Below are 21,270 nucleotides of genomic sequence, written 5' to 3'. Positions count from 1 at the left end.
TGAGAGAGTGTGTGTGCATAGCTTAGGTGGGTGGCTTTTCTCCAGTGTGTGTGGAAGCCACAAGGAGAGTTATGGGAGAGTCTGTTCAGAAGTGCAAGTGGACTGGGAGCCTGGCTGCCTCAGTTGGTAGAACAGGCGACATATGATCTCAGGGTCGTGAGTTCAAGCCCCACATTGGGTATAGAGATTACTTAATAGGACACCTGGGTGGTTCAGTCAGTTAAGCATCTGACTTCAGCTCAGGTCATGATCTCACAGTTCATGAGTTCTAGCCCCACATCGGGTGAGCTGAAGCCTGCCCATCCTCTACCCTCTCTCCCTCTCTTTCTACCCCTTCTGCTCATTCTCTCTCTCTCTCTGTCTCTCTCTCTCCCCATAAATAAATAAATAAATTTTTTTAAGTTCATATTTCCTTTTTAAAAAAAGATTAATAAAAGAAGAAGTGCATGTGGAAAAAAGATTTTTTTCCCCCTTGTTTCTTGGAGATGCCCTGCTAGTTCACTGCTTTTGTTTGTAGGTCACACTGCATGGCAAGATTTGTCTGATAGTACAGATGTGGAATAAGCCTTGGCTTTAATGGAGGCTCTCTTGCATGCTCTCCTGCTCAGAGTCCAGACACACCCAGAGCAGTCCAGGCATGGGTGTCAGCTCCGCCTGCAGTAGGCAGTGAACTGTGGACACACTTCAAAGCTTTCTAACCTTCTTGCTCCCTCGTACGAGTTCGCCATTAGATTAGGAGATATTTAACGGCTTTGCTCATTCTCACGTTCTCTGATAATGTCCAGGAAGCTTTGCACTTGATTGTGCAGTGGGAAGAGGCTGTTCAGGGTTAGGGAGATAGGCTGGGTGCATCAGAAGGTGGCATATCTGGTTAGCTAATGAACACTGGGAAAACATGGGCACGCCTCATTTCTCAGAATGACTCTCTACACATTGTTAACCTGGACATAGTTCACAGCAAACAGGGTGGAGGAGGGTGAACGGATGATTAACACAGAGGTGACCACGATGCCGAGTGCATATTACAGTGTTCGATACGAGGGTAGCTTCTGACGTAAGGGATGACTGTCGTTTGGGGCGCTGGTTAAGAATTTAACTCTTGAGATTTGAATCACCCTGAAGGGCCCTTACCTACTCATTCAGGAAGTGTTTATCGAGATCTTCAGAAACTTTGTATTATGAGACCCCATCCATCCCCTTATCTCCTGGGTTTGTGTAAAGCAGGGTGCACCTTCTTACTTGGAGAAATTGTACTTGTGTTAATCACAGGAAAACACCTCTCAGGGTAGGCATTGGAAAAGACTTGTGTGAACTTGAGAAGCCGTGGTGTTGTGTACTGAAATCCCACTGGGCTTGCTGATCAGGGGCCACATTTCAGTCCTGCTCTGCAGTGGCTGCCCCGCCATGGTCTCTCAGAGTCTGTTTTGCGGCCTGTGACGTGGAGACAGTATTCCACCTGTACCCGTGCCCCCGTGTCGCCAGGGTCTGGCACACTGTATGCACTTGCACGGTCTGAGACGACTAAGAGCTCTTTGCTTTATTGTTCTGTCTGGTCCACAACCCCCTCCCCTGTGTGTTCAGTCGGTACCTCTGAAGACGTGAATAAAGAGCGGGTCGGGAGATCGAAGACAAGACAGACTCCAGAAGAGAGTCAAAACTCCTCGCGCGTCCGTTTGGTTTCTTTCAGTTGCTGGGATTTGAGGAGTAAATAGCAATTCTTCCCCAAGTTCTGAACTACTGAGGGAAAAAAAAAGACAGGAGACCCTTAATGAGTGAGGATGCCAGTCCTGGCTGACATCTGCGGGAAGCAGACGTCTCGGGCTGGGACCTCTCGATCAAACAGACCTGCCCCACCAGGCACGGGCGCTGGACCTCCAAAGCCTCCCACAGTGGGTTGGCCCTTGGCCTCCAAGCAGGCCACACAGTCCCCAGAGGGGTTGCCAGTACGTGCTGTCTGCCAGCCAGACGCTGCGTGCCCGGTTCCTCTTGCACTGCTGTGGAGAGGAGTGAGGGCCGGACACAGGCAGGAGTGGGATGCGGGCGGAACTGCCACGGAGGAGTCACAAGTGAGGGGCAAGCACACCCAAGTGATGAATCCCACGCATCTGGGCTTAAGTTACCAAAGGGAATCGGCCCACACCATTGGGACACCCTAGGGTAGATCGCAGGCTGCAGCCTTGACTGGATCCAAGCTCAAATGGCTCTGAGAGGGGGTGGAGGGGCTGCCTTCTCTTAGTTTTGCTTCACTTCCTCCCTAGAAGGTGCTTTCCCTGTGCCCTGGCCAGGATTCCAGGCTTTTAGGACCCTTAGATCTTAACTTCAGAGAAAAAGACGGCATCTTTTCTGACCTCTCCGTGAAAAATCTCCGTATTAACCTCAAAGAGGACCGTGTAGCCATACCTGAATTAGTCACTCTGGATGGAGGGATCAGAAACGGGCATCAGCTCTGTCTCACTTGGACCAAACAGAATTGGAGAAAAATAATCAGGAGGGTTGGGTTGCCAAAGGGATGCCACACATGTCCACTAAGTTTTTAAAATTAACGTAGTTGTGCTGCATAATGGGAATATGGGTGTCTTTGTCCTAAATACTTGTCCCATTTTCCTGGGCATTCGTTACTCAATAAGTTGGGGGAGAGGGTGTAAAAAAAGAAATAAGCAAATGAGACAAGGGGAATATAAGATTGAGAAATGAGAGCCAGGAAGGAGTTCGTTGATACTTGCCAAAAATAGGACACCTAGATATAAGGAAAACCTTTTCATTGGTTTGGGGAAGAAAAGGATCTGTGACTCTGAGGATGCAGAGGGCGGGTGGGTGGTTCTGAGGATTCTTGGTTTTGAAGTTGGTGGCCACCGTCCATCAGATCCATCACCTTCCAAAGACCCTGTCACAGAGGATCCAATCTGAACTCCTGGTAGAGACCAGGAGAGGAGTTCTGCACTCAGGTCCAAAAGAGAGGGGCCTGCATTCTCTGTGCAGCTGTCTCTGTCACTTCCAGCTTCCAGTGACCCTCAAGGCTTGCCTTCAACCCAAAGATTACAACATCTCTTCCTGGAAAGCCAGTGCCTACGATACCCTTGAGGTAGCCTTATTTCTGACACTTTGCCAGGATCAGCTCCGCACAGAAACACTTGGGTTTGATCTTGGCTTATATGCATCTCCTCTGCTCACCAGAGTCCCTTGCAGCCAGGGCTACCAGTGGTGTAACCGTTCTTGATCAAACTGGGATGTACCCACGGGAGACCTGATGTAGTGAGCCCTTTCCCCAAAGCCTGGTGGCTGCTCCCACATTTGAGAAAACAAACCCAACTTTTCCAGGGTCTTGGTGGCTGGCTTTCTCTGCCCTTTGAGCCAGCCACATCATGTTTAGACAATCTGGCCCTTCAGGGGTCCTGGTGCTTCCCACAGCCAAGATAAACTCCAGATTTCGGGAAGTCCGGCAAGACACCAGAGTGGGGGGTAGACGGCGTGTTAGGTTTTGGTATGTGGGTTTGGTTTTTGTTTTCATTTTAATTAACTCTTGGTTACCTCCCTCTAAACAGACAGCTACAGACAGTTCTTCTAATTCCTCCCAGAAGAGGGAACAACCTACTCGGACAATCTCCTCTCCCACATCCTGTGAGCACCGGAGGATTTACACCCTGGGCCACCTCCATGACCCATACCCCACGGACCACTATCACCTCGAACAGGTGCGTGGCAGTCTGGTTCCTTTGAGGGCATGGGGTGGATGGTTCCTGATCTGGAACAGCCGCCTCTTCCTTCCATGTAGCCCGCTGTTCAAGCCCAGGCCTTCTCTGTTCCCCGTATTGACGGTGGTGACGGCAGCTCGTCCTTAGTTTTCTGTGTGCCAGACCCCTTGCTAAACCTTCTGTGTGCTTAATCTCATTGAGTCCTCACAAATTATCCCACAGGGCAGGTCCTGGGCCTCCCCGGTTGATGGAAGAGAAGGCTGAGGTTTAGAGAGAGAAAGTCCTTGATGGAACAAGTCTCAAATGCAGGCGTGGGTTCTCCACGGGGCTATGCTATCTCCTGAGTTCCTCTGTCCAGAGGGCTTCCTGGCTTTGTGTGAAAGCCCAGAGCCAGGATCGGGACTAAAGAATGCTGTCCGCTTGGCTCAGGCACCTTGGCATCGCGGGTTACAGGCCCAGGCTTGCTTGGGGGGGATGTAGCTGGAGTCTGGCATTCAGTGATTCAACAAATATTTACCAAGCGGCTGTTTGGCAGAGCAAGCTCCCAAACTGTGGGGCATGGACTGGTGCCTGTGGGGGTGATGTGGCCACCGGTATGCTTTGCAAAGAAAAAAGGAGCACAGGGTTGTTTTGGTTTAGTTTGCTTTGTTGTTTTTTTTTTTTAACATAAAGCTAGATTTATAAGACTCTAAAAAATTTTGTGTGCTTCCTAATATTTTGGCATTAAAAAAAAATTTCTTTTTAACGTTTATGTATTTTTGAGAGAGAGAACACAAGCAGGAGAGGGGCAGAGGTGCCTGGGTGGCTCAGTCAGTTAAGCATCCGACTTGGGCTCAAGTCATGGTCTCACGGTTTGTGGGTTCAAGCCCTGCATCGGGCTCTCAGCACAGAGCCCGCCTCAGATCCTCTGTCTCCCTCTCTGCCCCTTTCCCGCTCTCTCAAAAATAAACATTTATATAATATATACATATAAAAGACAAAATCACATTATGTAGCTAGGGAGGGGAATTGACCCTTTGAATCACCTTACTTCACAAAATAATTAGCAAAATCTCTTTCTGCTCCCAAGATTTGTTTTTATTAATCTAAGATTGTGATTTTCTGTGAAACTGTCAAGAATCTAACAAGAATTAGGCAACATGTGTGAGACATGGCCCCTGCCCTCTAGGAGCTCACAGTCTGGTGGGAGTGATGGATAAATGTAATTGCCATGAGATAAATTATATGGCAATATTCTAATCACGGTAATGGCAACAGGTGTCAGCCGCATCCTGTGTGACAGTTGTGTGTGCACGCTGCACAGATTCTCGTCGTTCTCGAGGTAGCCCTGTGCTGAGAGAGAATCTGAGTCTGCGGCTTTATTCTGGTGGGCTCCCTCAGAGCCGTTCGGAGGACCTCAGGAGTAGAAGATCTCACACTGCCACAACGAGGGTGCTCCGGGGGAGGCAGCCTTACCGACCCACAGAGATGCCGGTGTCACCCTGGGGGGGAGAATGCAGATCTGGGGGCTTTGAAGGCAAGGGAGCATGGCTCTACGGTCCAGCTTGCCTGAGCTCACATTCCAGCTGGCGCTTGACCATCTGTGAGATCCTGGTGGGATTCAAACCCAGGCAGTCCGCCTCCAGATCGGCACTCCTACCCTTTCTATATTTTCCAACCAGATGACAAGGTACTTGTATCATAGCTGCTGGTATCCCTTTTTGCTATTTTGAACATGACCCACGGTGTAAAATGCATCTTGTATTGTGACCTGGAATGCAGATATTCCCTACACACAGATAACCCACATATGCTACCCTTGTAACATGCAGTGCACTCCAGTATTTTTGTTTCATTGGGAAAAAAGCAGGTCTTAGGAAAGAACACACTGTACAATAACAGGTGAAACTAATCTGTTAGAAATCAGGATAGTGGTCCTCCCACCCCTGAGGCGTAGAAGGGAACTCAAGGGAGGGGGGGCAGTGTCCTAGGGAGGTCTCTCAAGTTCTGCTTCTTGAGCTAGGTGTGTTTAGCTGTCGAAAATTCAGTGAATTTTTTCCCATACGCACACTTTCCCCCCTCTATGGTAGTACTTCCACAAAAGGAAAAAAAGATCTCCTGACCCAGGAATGGATCAAGGATCACAATTTGAAATACACCTTCAACCCAGGGGATGTTCAGTAGTTATAGGAGCAGTGAGTTTCTTCCAGAAATGCCTTCGTCAAGGCAAAAGGTACCTAGTGGAGCGTTTTTTCTCTTTTCCGCACGGCTATACAACCATGTCTCCTTTTCCCCCCGGGCAGCCGATGCCAAGGCCTTACCGCCAGGTGAGCTTCCCGGACGACGACGAGGAGATTGTGCGCATCAACCCCAGGGAGAAGATCTGGCTGACCGGCTACGAGGACTACCGGCACGCGCCAGTGCGGGGCAAATCCCCCGACGCCTCGGAGGACGCCGACTCCTACGTGCGGTTCGCCAAGGGCGAGGTCCCCAAGCACGACTACAATTACCCCTACGTGGACTCCTCGGACTTCGGCCTCGGCGAGGACCCCAAAGGGCGCGGGGGCGGCGTGATCAAGACCCAGCCGTCCCGGGGCAAGTCCCGGAGGCGGAAGGAGGACGGCGAGCGCTCCCGGTGCGAGTACTGCAGGGACATGTTCAACCACGAGGAAAACCGGAGGGGCCACTGTCAGGACGCGCCCGACTCTGTGAGAACTTGCATCCGCCGGGTGAGCTGTATGTGGTGTGCGGACAGCATGCTCTATCACTGTATGTCGGACCCCGAGGGAGACTATACAGACCCGTGCTCGTGCGATACTAGCGACGAGAAGTTTTGCCTCCGGTGGATGGCTCTTATTGCCTTGTCTTTCCTGGCCCCCTGTATGTGCTGTTACCTGCCCCTGCGGGCCTGCTACCACTGCGGGGTGATGTGCAGGTGCTGCGGGGGAAAGCACAAAGCGGCCGTGTGACTCAGTTTCCCTCCCTCCCTTCCTCCTCCCACAGCCACAGGGGAACTTGTCTCTGACATACTCTCACCTTCTTTCTTGCTCCCTGGTACCTTGAGGCGCTATTCCAGCCTGGGGAGCCCGCCTGGTGAACTCTGCACTTTCCCCTCTCCCCACGCAGCCCCCACCAGCCACCCACTCTGCGTCAACCACACACCCGTACACGCAGGCACACGGTGTTCTAAGGAAAGGAACCTCCGCACAGACACTTGTGTACTATTACCAATCTGTAATCAAGCTAACTGTCTTATACGTGTGTTGATTTCATGTTTTTCCTACCCACCTCTTCCAGCGCAAAGGCACCTGCAGTCGGAACTGCTGATTTGGGGTGGGTTTTGTAGTTGGTTTTCTAGGAGATCTTTCTCATGGGTCGGCTTGCCGGTTGCTAAGGAGCAGCGGATTCCTGCAGATAGGTAACGTCAGAATGATGAAACCCTACCAGAAGTATTGTAACCTGCAGTCAGATTATGTATAGGAGGTGAGCTAGTTAACAAACGTCTACCACAAAACAAGATCGCTTTAACTTTTGTAAACCCAAATTTGCCAAGTAAGCTGCAGTTTCTATTTGGAGCCCATAAACATTTCCTGTGCCCTCCCCCTAAAAACCTGACAATTATTTACTGATGCAAAACATTCACCCACAAAAATGAGAATTGAGCCTTAACTTCGGATTAACTTGTGTGAATCAGGAAATTCCATAAACTGCATTGCATCCTCTTAGACCAGGGGTAGAAAAAGGAGATTTCAGGTTTGTCTGAGCTTCCCCAGTTACCCCTAAAGTAGAACTTTTTAAAACTGTGTCACCACCACTTCTAAAAATTTAGCAATATTAGAAGAAGAAAACACTAATGAAGTTCTGCTCATTGTTTTGCAAACAAGATAGACTATTCACACACAAACCAGTGTTCTCCAAAGAGTTCCAGTTGAGAAACACTGAAGTTGTGGTAAAGAAAATTAGAAGGAGCTTCCTCCCACACCCCTACTGGCTATTTTCTCTTAATGGGGGGAAATTTTAAATGTCATAAATTTGAAGAGTGGTGGGTTGCATTTTGTTTGTGGGTTTCTGTTCTTGTTTTCATCCTGGACTGAATCTCACATCACCAAATGCTTTGTTTATACTTGGGGGAAAAAAACAAGGCCATATGTAAAAACCCTTCCAATGCCTAAGTGTCTTTCTCCTGCATCTCAAAAACCCAGACTTGCCAATTTGGGTGCACAGATGGTTAGGTCAGCAGTCTGGGTCTACCTGTCACCTTGCCATGTAGGAGGCTTCTAATTAGCTGGAAAAGAGTATTTTTCTAGTCTATTGCAAGGAGTAGCCAAATCTTGTCACAGAAAGAAAAGTGAAGAGTGAGTGGTACCTAGCATAGTACAATCAGAACGTCATGGAGACCATAAGGGACAGGCTTGTCAAAGTTGGCCGTTCTTCCCGCCATGATCTTCCTGTGGTAGTTGCCAGCTCAGGGCACAGCCTGCTGTCTGTGTCTCCGCTTCCCCCCATCCCTTCTCTGTTGCACACAGGGCATCAGTCTTCAAGGAAAGAGACTTTTTTCCAGTCTGCCAATCATATTGGGAAAGTACGAGCCATGCTTACCTTCATGGAACATTTTCAGCTCATCTGAGCACCCGCCGCCTTTCTTTAGTCAGATCGTCGATGTAAATACCCAGTGTGCTTACGAGTTAGTTGGTAGACATTTTCATATGTTGGAGTGAATGGTGTGGCCTTCCAGTTTGGAAAAGTTGCAGAGAGCTGTCAGTCTGGTGATGGAAGAAAAAAGAACTGCTTCCCAGTCTGGAAAACATCTAGAAAACCTTCAGCCGGCCTCCAGATGCTGTCGAGAGGCCATTGCCCCCCACTCTCCAATCCTGAGGTATTTCCTCAGGGCCTTTCTCAAGGTCTCCTCTCTACAAAGCACAACACTAATGTATGTTTTGTTAGACCTCAGTTCCGAGTGCCCCTATTTATTTCAGTAAGAATACACATGTCCCCGCCACTTTTTGTTTGTAGTCTCTATTTACTTGTTTCTTTTTTACCCCTTGTCCTTTTCCACCCTTTTGAAGAGTTATGCTAGTGAATCTTACTTCGCATATACGTTTTGGTTTGTGAAGGCAGCGGTTAAGGGCACAAGGACAGCCATGGGGACATTTATGTAAATACGTTTCTCTCTAATTGCCACACTGCAGCTGAACAGTGTGTAGTATTTTCCCAGTCAGCTTTGCCATACTGACGTCAATCATTTGAGAGAAATTATTCAGATTTTATTTTTGTATCTGTGGTAACAAAACATTAACCAAAAGATTTGTTTGGAAGCTTCCTCTGACCACCCCCCACCCCCCAGCTATTTGCTCACATTAACAAATTAAAGTGCCTGAAGCATAATTCATTCTTCACCTGTATACTAAAAAAAAACCTGTTGTATTGATTTTTTTATAATAAGCCTTTTTACCTCTGTGTAAAAAATATATATACAAGTGTATGATGTACATTTTAGTTCTTAACTTTTTTTTATGGTTTCTAATATGTATGACCAATGTAGCCATTGCTTTAAGATGTACCATGTAAATATAAACACATCCTATCAGACCACTGACTTTGGGGTATTTGTCTGGCAGAAGGGTGGGAGGGGCAGTAGAGCCTTGGCACATGCGAGAGTTCTCGCACACAGGCTGGGAAGGGGTTTCCTCTGGAGAAGGACGCGTGGACGCTGCTGTTTTGGTGAGGCCCTTCCCGGCCGTGGCTATGTCATAGTCCCCGGGGGAGACTGCAGCTTCTCGGGCTTGGATGCTTCAAGGGAAAGGAATGCTGTGTGTCACAGCCCCGGGAACACCCCCTCTTCCCAGGCCTGGCCTCCCCCACGCGTGCTCCTCAGAGGGAACAGCTGCGCTGCTTGTGAGGTATTTTCCACCAATTCCTGCGGAATCTCGGGTGGGTATGTGTGGAGTTTGGTAGACCGTTTCTCACTGCAAACAAGGGTTAAGACGGCAAGACCCCCGGTCTCCTCGGAGTGACGTTTGGCCCACTTTCCCTTCCATGTGGACTCTTTGGATGCTCAGAAGTGACAGTCCTCTGGAGAAAACAAAGTGTGGGGTCTTTTAAGGGTCACAGAGGAAGGCCTCAGCTCCTCTCTAGAGAACCGAGTAGGGGCCTTAAAAAGACATGTCGAGGGGCCCTTTTAGTTTTAACTCTTCCAAGCCACAGGCAGGGGTGAAAAACAATAGATTCTGGAAATTGGAAAGGAAGAGGAGAGAATTCGTAAAGATTAGTAATTAAGAGATTAATATAGAACGTGAAAGCTGTTTAGAGTACGAGAGGCATAAAGATTATAGATTATTACAGTGGGGTGAAGAGCCAGCATGGAGGAAGTAAGAACATTCAACGTAAAACATGTTTTGAAGAAGTTTGATGGTAAAGGACTAATCGGGTTGCTCTGAAATAGAACTGAATTAAGAAAACAAGTTATTCTCTGCCAGGACAGTGTGTGTGTATTTACTTGTGACACCTTGAATAAATTGTTAACGATTTTTTTTTTAAGTGAGAAAAAACTGGGAAGTCACCTCCAGAGCCGCATCAGGGACCAAAATCTTACCTGACCCTCATGCCCCCACCCCCCCATAAGGCATATGCCTCCTATCATTCATTTGTTCACAGTTGAGTAGCTGAACTATAGAAGGGGTAAGTAACTATCACATGACTACGGTCATGTGATGCAAGGACTGAACCAGCCCTAGCCTCGCGCTCATACCTCTGCTCACCTTCCTTTTTGGGCTTGAGAAAGGGGGCAAGGGCCAAGGGTCCTCCCGGCTCCCTTGGGCCCATCAGGCTGCCTCAGGATTAGCTGGTCATCTGGCGCTCCGTGTGCTCAGCCAGGCGCTGGGCACGTTACACACGTCACCTCCTCTAAACTTCCACAGAAAAAAGGGATCGTCCGCACTTAACAGGTGAGAAAGCAGACATGAACTCCATTAATTCCATCATGTTTGTTGGGCTGTCTTTCTGCCATTGTTCTCCATTAGCCCTTGGGCGAGGGACTTCACCTTTCTGACCTTTGGTCTCAGGTATGAGTGGAGGAATACCTGTCCCCGGCTCGTCGGGAAGGTCAAATGATGTGCTGCAGTTACAGCGCAGTACAGAGTAGGTGCTTTCAAATGCTAGTCCTTTCCCCGGCTCCTCCTGCATTCCGGAAACCTGCGGAAACAGAAGTTGAAGTCACTGTGGCTATTTTCTGAGTATTTAGACCTACCACCTCTGTGTCGAGATTTCTTTTCCTTAACCTCTCTGCAGTTCTAAACGGGGTTCTGATCCCTTGCAGGCCCTTCCAGGTAGGTTAATGGCCCGGGGGATGGCTGCGTTCCTCAGGGACCGAAGCCTGCAACTTGCCAGAAAATCGGTGACCTCTGAGCAGTTCTGCCGAGAGGGCTGGATCCGGCTCAGCGGATTTGACCGGGATCGGAGCGTGTTGTCTTACAGAGCGCTGCTATCCTAAACTTTCCCGCCCCCTTTGGTGGCCTTGACCCCTGCAAGTCTGTGCCCTCCTCTCCTGGGCCTCTGCTCCACCACTGCTGGTTACCACCCTGACATCCCCAACAGTAGGCACCCCCGACAGAAGCAAGACGTCTTCCCAGGGGAAAAATTGCTGCAAGAATTCTGTTTTACAGGGACTCCCAGGGCGCTTTGTCATTCTACTGTGGCTTTTAAGCAGGCACTACAGAGCCGGCCCTGTGAATGAGGGGCCAGAGCTTGTGTAAGCATGCCAGCTGCTTGCAGGCATTCTTACTGCAGGCTTGTTGGGTTTTCCAGTTTGTGGGGGGAGATGGTTAGAAACACCACACGTGGCCTGCTTACCTAGGCCTGAACCAGATGTGTGGAATGAAGGGAGATGGCTGTGGTGACATCTTGTACACCAGACCCTCGTTGTGACCTAGGGAATCTGGGCCCACCGGTCTTCTCAGCTAGAGCAGCCACCAGGCTAGTGGTCCCCTCAAGGCAAACTGACCACACAGGGTAGGGTTGGGTGAAGGTGGGGCTGGGACCCAGCAAGTAGCAAGGAGGAAGCTCCATATTTACCAATGAAGAATAAAACCAGTTCTGTGATAGCCATGCCTGGGAGGTACCTTTGTCCTCTCATCTGTCTCTTCTCTCATTTCTTTTTTCAAAATCAGAAGTTGGAGGCAGGTGCTCTGATTATAGAAGTAATATACATAGTCATTATAAAAATGTCATATAGTACAAAAATATAAAATAGAGTGTCCGTGTGTTGCCCCAGGTTGGCGTAACAAAGTGCACACTGGGTGGCTTAAACAATGGAAATAAGAACTTCGTCCAGTTGTGTTTTGTTGATACGTATGTACTCGTGACCGTTTGTTCAGTTTTCCGGCTGTTTTGCAGTTCCTTTCTTCCTTTTTCTTCTCTTGCTTTTCTCCTTTGCAATTTCATGATTTTCTATCATTATATACTTCCATTCCTTTTTCTTTATCTTTTGTGTTTCTACTATAGGTTTTTGCTTTGTGGTTCCCATGAGTCTTACATATGACAACTTACAATAACAGTCAATTTTAAGTTGATAACAACTTGAGTTTGAGTGCACCCTAAGGCTCTATGTTGTTACTCCCTCCATTACACTGGTTTTGATATCACATTTTACATTTTATCTTGTGTATCCTTTAATTCTTAGAGTTATGTTAGGCCACAAAACAAGGCTTAATAAATTTAAGAAGCTTGAAGTCCTGTCACAATCACATTTTCTAATCACAATGGTGTGAAACTAGAAATCAATTATAAGAGGGAAACTGGAAAATTCACAGATAATGTGGAGATTTAAAAACATGCTACCAAACAGAGTCAAAGAAAAAAAAAATCCAGAGAGAATGAATGTATGTATTAGCAAATAAGAACTCAAAAGCCCTACTTTACATCTCAAGGAATTGGAAAAAGAACAAACTAAGCTCAAAGTTGGTAGAGGAAGGAAATAGCAAAGTTCAGGGTGGACATGAAGGAAAATGAGACAAAAAAGACAATAGAGAAGACTGATGAAACTAAAATCTGGTTCTTTGAGAAAATAAACAAGATTGGCAAATCTTTAGCTAGAACGACCAAGAAAAGAGAGGACTCCAATGAATAGAATCAAATGAAAGAGATCGTACAACTGATATCACAGAACTACAAAGGATCTTAAGAGACTACTGTGAGCAATACTATGCCAATGAACTGGACAACCTAGAAGAAATGGATACATTCCTAGAAACACAAGCTACCAAGACTGAATCAAGAACTAAAAACTTGAATGTATTGAATCAGTCATGACAAACTTCCCAGGACCAGAGAAGTCTACCAAAGTTTAAAGAAGAATAAACATCAGTCTTTCTCAAACTCTTCCAAAGAACAGAAGAGGAGGGAACACTTCTCAACTCATTTTATGAGGCCAGCATCACCCTGATACCAAAATCTGAAAAGGACACCACAATTACAGACCAATATCCCTGGTGAACACAGATACAGAAGTTCTCAACAAAATATTAGCAAACCAAATTCAACAAAACATTAGATCATAAACCATAATAGAGTGGGATTTATTCAGGGGATGCAAGGATGGTTCGACACCTACAAATCAATCAACGGGACATAGCACATTAACAACATGAAGGATAGAAATATGGTCATCTCGATAGATGCAGAAAGCATTTGACAAAATTCAACATCCACTTACGGTAAAAATTCTCAACAAGGTGGGTATAGAGAGAATGTACCTCAACAAAATCCAGGTCATAATGACAAGTCTACACCTAACATCATACTCAGTGGTGAAAGGCTAAAAGTATGGTATTGGCATAAAAATACACATAGATCAATGTAGCAGAATAAGGAACCTAGAAGTAAACCCACTTCTATATGGTCAATTAATTTACAACAAAGGAGACAAGAATATAAATGGAGCTGGGAACATTGGATGACCACATGCAAAAGAATAAACCGGACCACTCTTACACCATACACAAAAATTAACTCAAAATGGATTAAAGACTGACCTGAAACCATAAAACTCCTGGAAGAAAACTAGGCAGCAAGTCCCCTGCCATGCATCTTGGTGATGTTTGGCTTTGACACCAAAAGCCAAGGCAACACACGCAAAAATAAACAAATGGGACTGCATCAAACTAAAAAGCTTCTGCACACTAAAGAAAACCATCACAAAATGAAAAGGCAACATACTGGATGGGAGAAAATATTTGTGAACCATATCTGATAAGGGGTTAATACCCAAAATATATAAAGAACTCATAATTCAATAGCAAATATATATATAAAGAAGTGGGCAGAGGATCTGAACAGACATTTTTTCCAAAGACTCACAAGTGGCCAACAGACAACACAAGAAAAGGTGTTCAACATCATTCATCATCAGGGCAGTGCAAATCAAAACCACAATGAGATATCACCTCATACTTGTTATAATGCCTGGTATCAAAAAGACAAGAAATAATGAGTGTTGGGGTGCCTGGGTGGCTCAGTCGGTTAAGCGTCCGACTTCAGCTCAGGTCACGATCTCACGGTCCGTGAGTTCGAGCCCCGCATCGGGCTCGGGGCTGATGGCTCAGAGCCTGGAGCCTGCTTCCGATTCTGTGTCTCCCTCCTTCTCTGCCCTTCTCCCGTTCATGCTCTGTCTCTCCCTGTCTCAAAAATAAATAAACGTTAAAAAAAAAATTTTTTTTAAAGAAATAATGAGTGTTGGCAAGGATGTGGAGAAAAGAGAGCCCTTGTGCACTGTTGGGAATGTAAGTTTGTGCAGCCACTGTGGCAAACGGGGGGGTTCCTCAAAAAAATTAAAAATGTTACTACCATATGACCCAGCAATTCAACTTCTGGGTATTTATCTGAAGAAAACAAAAATACTAATTTGAAAAGACACGTACACCCCATGTTTATTGCAGCACTACTTAACAGTAGCCAAGATACTGTAAACCACATTAGTGGCCACTGAAGGCTGAATGAGTAAAGAAATGTAGTCTATATACACGTTGGGGTATTTTTCAGCCATTAAGAAAAAATCTTGCCGATTATGACAACATGTATGATAGACTTGAAGGCCACTCTGCTTAATAAAATAGGTCAGAAAGAAACACACAGATCTTATAATCTCACTTATATGTGGAATCTTAAAAAACAAACAAAAAAGAGACACCACAGACACAGATCAGAGAGGTAGTTGCCAGAAGTGGTGGGGGGTAGTGGTCTAAAGGTACAAAATCCCATCATGTTATAAGTAAGTTCTGGAGATGTAATGTATCACATGGTGATCATAGTTAATATTATCATATTGGGTATTTGAAAGCTGTTAAGAGAGTAGATATTAACAGTTCTCATCACAAATTTGTAGCAACGTGTGCTGATGGATGTTAACTAGATCATTATGATCTCTTGCCTTATATACACATATCAAATCAATATGTTGTACACCTCAAACTAATACAGTAATTATAACTCAGTAAAAAGTAAAGCAGCAGCAATGAGAATAGAACTGTCTTCTGTTTAGGTAGACATTAAAACAATCTGCAAAAAGCCTGTGACGCTCATTTAAAAATTTTAAACGTGGTTATTTTTCATTAGCAATGTTATTTATGTTCACATTCAAAGGGCTTATTATTGTTTTAAAATAACTTTTTAATAAATGTCTTAAAAGTTTCTCCATTTTAATTTCTTCTATAGACATACCAAGAGCTACTAAAGCTTTTTGTCGTCCTCGGTAACTTTCAAGAGGATAGAGGGACCTTGAGAACCAGAAGTTTGTGGCCTCTTCCCCTCCGTGGTTAACAGGCTCTTTCTTAGTTTTGCCCTTACTCTCTTCAAACGCAGCTTTGATCTGGCTCTTCTCTTCTTTTGGTACTTTATGTTATCTGATTTTAGCCAGAAGTCTTTATATCTCCTTTCCTAGCTCAGACTATTTTGTCTTTCTAGTTCCTTCTTTAGCCAGTTCCAGTAAGGCCATATCTTCTTGCAGCAGCTATCCGAGGTTAGCATGTGTTTCTTATTGAACAGTAATGTCCAGAGAGACGTGCTGCCCCGAGTCTGGAGAGTGGTTTTCCTCTCCTTCAGGCTCCACCCTCTTTTCATTGGCACCTTGGTGGTATTTGCACGGAGAGCCCTCTATCCAAGGGCTCAGCCTTGTCCATCACTCAAGGTAAATGTGACATCCTTAGCCTCCCACTTGGGCACTGGCAGCTTCCTCTGTGGATCTACGCCTGCTTAGCTCAGGTGTTCATGCCTACTGAGGATTACCTGGGATATTTCTGAACCAGCCAACGTTTCTTCTGCTCCACTCTTGGACTCTGGTGAGGCTGGGGAACCCAGGGTAGTCTGCAGACCTTTGAGCAGCCATTCCCCACCCCCTTACCTTTTGTACCAGTTGAGGTTCCTCCAGCAATTAAACATCTGAAGAAACAGTGCGCACCTTTAGCCATTCTTGCACTGTGGTGCATGCTGGAAATCACAGTCATTGTTGCTTTGGAGAGAGGCAGAAAAAGGAGAATGAAATGAGGCTGTGCCTGACCGGAAGACCATTCCTGCCTTCCCCGGGTGGAAGATCATCACTGACAAAGGGGCAGAGTAAAACAAAACTACTTCTTTCCTTTCTGGGGGCTGTCTGTCCTATTCTGGTTCAGAGGGGCCAGCACAAATGGTGTGAAATCCAAGAATATTCTTCTAAACGCATCCCAGTGGACAGTGTGGTTAGTGAAAATTCTGCCTGGATTTTGGCTCGCAGCCTCCGTGTGGTCACAGGGCTGTTGGCGGTTTTCACGTTGGTGTGGGATTTCTGGGAGTCGCAGGGGATGCTGCAAGGGGGTATCACGTGTGTCTGGGCCGCTCCTGCACTCACCTGGGAGTCTTTGGAATTAGTATTTGTGGCTTGATGCAAAAACCATCCCACGTTCCTTTTTTTTGTCAAGCCTGGGTAATAACTACCTCTGTCTCATGCTTTGCCATGCTCCATTAGTAACTATGGTTGCCTTTCGAGCGTCTTCCAGAAAAGCCTTCCCCTGCCAGAAGAGAGAAAACTGATCATGTCTGCCCAGCCCTGAAAGCTGACATTGTAAGCCATCTCACAAAACCACCCTGTGCACTGTGCAGCGCAGGAGAAAGGGCGAGGAAAAGAAACACGGGACTCCAGGCTGTGGTCCCTTTCTGAGTCTACCTTCTGGGGCCAGGAAGTCGTGGTGTGGTTCCTGCGTGCTGCTTTTGAATGAATGTCTTTGCATCCTTGCTGGCTTGATGTGACAAGCAGAAGCCGCTTTGAAGATGCCTCACCCCGACAGAGCCCAGCTATTTACATAGTGGCCTTTCATTCTGTGAGCAGAGTGTGTGCTCTGCAAATATTTTAGGCCTCCCTGCGTGCTTGTGGGCCCCTAAGTGCCATTCACCAGCTTTTAAGTTTGTTTTGCAGGCAGCAAGCCGCCGAGAGGGAGGCCTGACTCAGAGCACAGGGGGCCGGCCGTCTGCCGCTGCCGCCTCCTACCGCGGCAGACCTAGAGGGGAAGGAAGCCGTGGGTTTTACAGCTGGTGTTTTGGTTTAGAAAAAAAGACAGAGAGAAAAGAATTTCTTAAAAAATACCTCGCACATGTAAAATGCCACTAAATGTAAGTATCCATGCAGTGTTTGGGGACGAGGGAAATCGCGTGTTGGGTATGATTCATCCTTCCTCCTGGTGACAGCAAAGGAGGTTCGTACTGAGCCTCTGGTATTTTGGGATTTTGTTCCAAACGCTCTGAGTGGGAAGGCCCAGGTTCCTCACCCCTCGCTCAGAAGGAGAGTCGTGTCTGCGTTATGTTAAGGCAGCACAGTGTTTGCTTCCTCTCCTCTCATCTGACTTTGCGCAGAGATCCTCACTTTCCCATCAGAAACTGGGTCGGCAGCTTCATGGGTGCAGGAGACCAGGGTGTGGAGAGGGGAGAAAGCCATACTCGCCCGAGTCTGACCTGGGCCTGGAAAAATGCAGTGACAGATCTAGATGGGGGTGGGGGGAGGGTCCCACCCAGTACTGCCTCCCAGCAGGTGCGGCAGGCTCCCCGGAGGCGGGGTGAGCCAGCCGCCAGGAACACGCAGTCTTTCTAGGATTAGGCTTTTACAAGTTACCAAAACATGGAGTGCTGCTTCTAGGCTGACACATACCTTGGCAGGGGTAATGGGGCTTCTGCCCGGAGCTGGGAGTCCCCGGGGTCAGGCTGACCTCCAAGCTGCATTTGGGCCTGAAGGAGAGGCCTCGTGGTGGGTGTGGTGGCCTCTCAGGGCAGATGCATTCCCGGGGAGCACTGGGGCCACAAGAAGCAGGCTGACCCAGGAACCAAGTGCACAGTTAGGGCAGACGGGGAGAGCCTGGCTACCGTCACCCAGGCTGCTGGCCGGCCAGCCACAGGCTCACTGCGCCCCATCCACGCGTTCTCTGTGGGGGAGAGGGCCTCCTCACTCCCTCCGGCTCCTTATAGCGCAAGTTCCTTGTCCAGATTAGACAGCCTCAGCAGAAAGTGGAGCACTGTACCTCTGAAATTCAAAGCTTCATTTTTCCAAAGCTCCATTAGTCTCAAGTTTGGCGGCATAGAGTGCTGAGTCCAAAAGTTGTAACAGTTAACTCGGTTACGTTCTGCTTCTTGCCCTGGCAGGCAGATTCAAGCTTATACATATGCCTTATAATAAATTTACCAAAGTTAAGCTCTACATTTGCTGCGTGGAGTTCTCTGCACATGTGTTTCAGTGGACAGGAAGACGGTTAAGAAAAATACAAGTCCTCTGCAGCTGAATCAGCAATTGAGGAGCACCTAAAAGCTACCACCAGTCCCCAGATCCGTTATTCACAATCAGCCCCCACAGGCCTGTGGTCATTGCCCTGCTTAATGCAGCCCGTGTTTACCTGCACGCCCACCGTCCCCCCCCCCCAAGCCTGAGGACTTGGCGGAGACACGTATTGCTCAGAATTACACACATGACACGTCCACCTCCACGCTGCCCAGGCTCTTGCAATTAGGTGTGGCCACATGCCTAGTTCCGGCCAGTGGGCTATGAGCGGAAGTGACAGAGAGAGGCATTCAAGAGTGAGTGTGTGATCCTCCCGTGCTCCACGCTCCCTCCCCAGCCCCGCCCCCACCCCACAGCAGTCACGGAGGCCACCCACTGTGGTGGTAAGCCACAAGATGAAAGCGCATGGGGGCACTGAGTCACTACAGAGAACGGCTGGCATGGGGAGAGGCCTGAGTCAGGGAGTACATGAGTAAGTACAAAATAAATCCGGGTATGAAGCCAGTATAATTTGGGGGTTGTTTGTCACCACCAAAGACGTCCTAACTGATACTAAGATAGCAGCAGTTTATATACAAAACACCAACCTCATGAGACAAAAAGCCAGCTTCACCCTAGTGAAGGGAAGGGAAACAGGTGCCAAAAGGGCGGCCCGCACCCTGTCCCCCAGGCCCAGAAGTGGCTTCAGGGACTTTTCAAGCCTTAGGATGAGCTAGAGAAGAGGCAAAGCTCTGTTAATCAGAACTCGTTGAGCCAAGATGGGGCAATGGAGGGGTCAGTGCAGAGGAGACAGAAGCCCCAACCCACTGACCTCCCCACCATGTTTACGGTGTGACCTTGGGCAAGCTGCTTCATCTCTGGGCTTCAGCCCTGCCTCCTTAAGTGAACCAGGCATGATGGGGCTCCACCTGCCTGGGGCACAGGCTTAACACATGACCCTTACAATTCCTGGCTTCCCCGAGGGGGTTGTGATGAGATGGTGGCTGCAGAGAGGAACTTCTGCTACCCACATTCTTGTCTTCATTCAGAAATGTCCCTGGGGCATCAGGTGGTGAAGTCTGTCACTATCAACCCTAAGGTTGTACATACGGGATGTCTCAAAGCCTATATGGCTCCCTGGTGGCCATCCCCAGTACCCTGGAGAGGATAGAAGTGTGGTCCCTGAGCCAATGACTAGTGAGTGACCCCAACTGTCCCTGCAGATCATCTTGCTCTTGTGGTCAAAAGCACCGTGTCGCTCACACACATTTGCGGAGCCATTTGCCTGAGGATGCTTGTGGCAACATTGTTACCGATGGCAAAACATACAGAAAGGCCAAAAAACCAGAAAAGGCTCGAAAGTCCTAAGGAGTCGAAGTGAAGAAAACAAGGCACAGATAGGGTAGGTAACACACAACCATTTGTGTACTCATGGGTAGACATACAAACACATATGTATCTGTGTGTGTAATCTGTATAGCCGGAAGGCAGTACAAGAAGCCAGCAATGCTGACTGCCTCTGGAGTGGGGTCTGGATTGGTGGGACGGAGTTAACTCATTGTAAACTCTTGAGTACTACCTTTTACTGTCCATGGACATACTCTGTTTTCCTGTAAGTTTTTTATCAAAGAAGAAAAAAAAAAACCACTGGTGTTAGAACCCCAATCCTAGATTGCAAGCCAAGCTTCACTACATCACAACTGTGTGATCTTAGGCAAGCCTCGGTTTCTTCACCTGTAAAATGGGGACGATAATAGTGCCTCCCTTGTTGGATTGTTAGGAGGCTTAAATGAGATAATGCATAAGAGGTTAGGACAGGCCCTGGCACCCATTAACCATTCTTGGCATCCATTCATGGCACCCTTTAAACTATTTTTGATAAAGCCCAAAGCTCGCTGTCCATTTGACCACAGAGCCCAGATGTCTGACACAATCATTAAGACCATTCCTTGAAGAGCGAGGGTTGGTATTCGTTTTAATATTTTATCACCTGGCAGCATCTTGTGGAACACACTCATTCGCAGCCTCTTCCTGTGCCCTGCCCAGCCTGCTATTAACAGTCCCCAAAGCCTTCTTAAAAAGTGTGCTTCTCCATATGGTTTCCCAAAACTCCTGCTGAATAGACAGGGTTGATATATAGCTGGGTGAACATCCTTTTCTCCTTGAGCTTTTACGGAGGATGTGAGGGCAAAGGCTCTTCTTACCAAATGAGGGAGAAAAGACTCTCAAAGCCATTATGTGTCTGACACCAATTCAATTACCCGATCCGTGGCCTTTTCAGCTAAGCACTTCCTAAACTTCATTAGTGCTGCAGGACTGCTGCCAGCCGACGTCCAACCCTTTACTCAGACTGTCGTAGGGAGGAGAGGACAAGCCTCCTCTGTGACGGGTCGCTGTGGCACTCCTGCCTCCTGAACAAAGGAGACCTGGGGCCTTGAGGGCTGAGTGGAGGGCCCAGTTGAGGTTGTGGGACCCACTACTAACCTATCCCAGCCTGATTCCCATCACCCAGAGTTTAAAGTGATCTTTAAAACAAAACTTAGAGGGGTGCTTGGCTGGCTCAGTCAGTAGAGCATACGACTTTTGATCTCAGGGTTGGGAGTTCAAGCCCTATGTTGGCTGTAGAGCTTCTACTAAAAGAAAGGGCACCTGGGTGGTTCAGTCGGTTGAGCATCCGACTTCAGCTCAGATCACAATCTTGCGTCCATGGGCTCAAGCCCCACATCAGGCTCTGTGCTGACAGCTCAGAGCCTGGAGCCTGCTTCAGATTCTAGGTCTGCTTCTGTCTCTGCCCCTCCCCCGCTAATGCTTTGTCTCTGTCTCTCAAAACATAAA

The 21,270-nt window shown here is 47.6% G+C and overlaps 1 protein-coding gene across 2 annotated transcripts in view; it reads left to right on the top strand.

Moving 5' to 3' along the window:
- Window positions 1–9,260, top strand: part of SPRED2 (sprouty related EVH1 domain containing 2) — a 114,590-nt gene extending 105,330 nt beyond the window's left edge. For both annotated transcript variants that reach the window (XM_043603522.1, XM_043603523.1), the window contains exons 5-6: window positions 3,543–3,692; window positions 5,975–9,260. In XM_043603522.1, coding sequence (XP_043459457.1) covers window positions 3,543–3,692; window positions 5,975–6,640 — 816 coding nt within the window. In that variant the 3' untranslated portion in view covers window positions 6,641–9,260. The remainder of the gene's footprint in view (window positions 1–3,542; window positions 3,693–5,974) is intronic.
- Window positions 9,261–21,270: the final 12,010 nt, after the last annotated feature.

This window comes from Prionailurus bengalensis, chromosome A3 (genome assembly GCF_016509475.1).
Source record: "Prionailurus bengalensis isolate Pbe53 chromosome A3, Fcat_Pben_1.1_paternal_pri, whole genome shotgun sequence".
Classification (NCBI taxonomy): Eukaryota; Metazoa; Chordata; class Mammalia; order Carnivora; family Felidae; genus Prionailurus; species Prionailurus bengalensis.
Note: the sequence above shows the minus strand (reverse complement) of the source record. Positions and strands in the feature narration are given on the sequence as shown.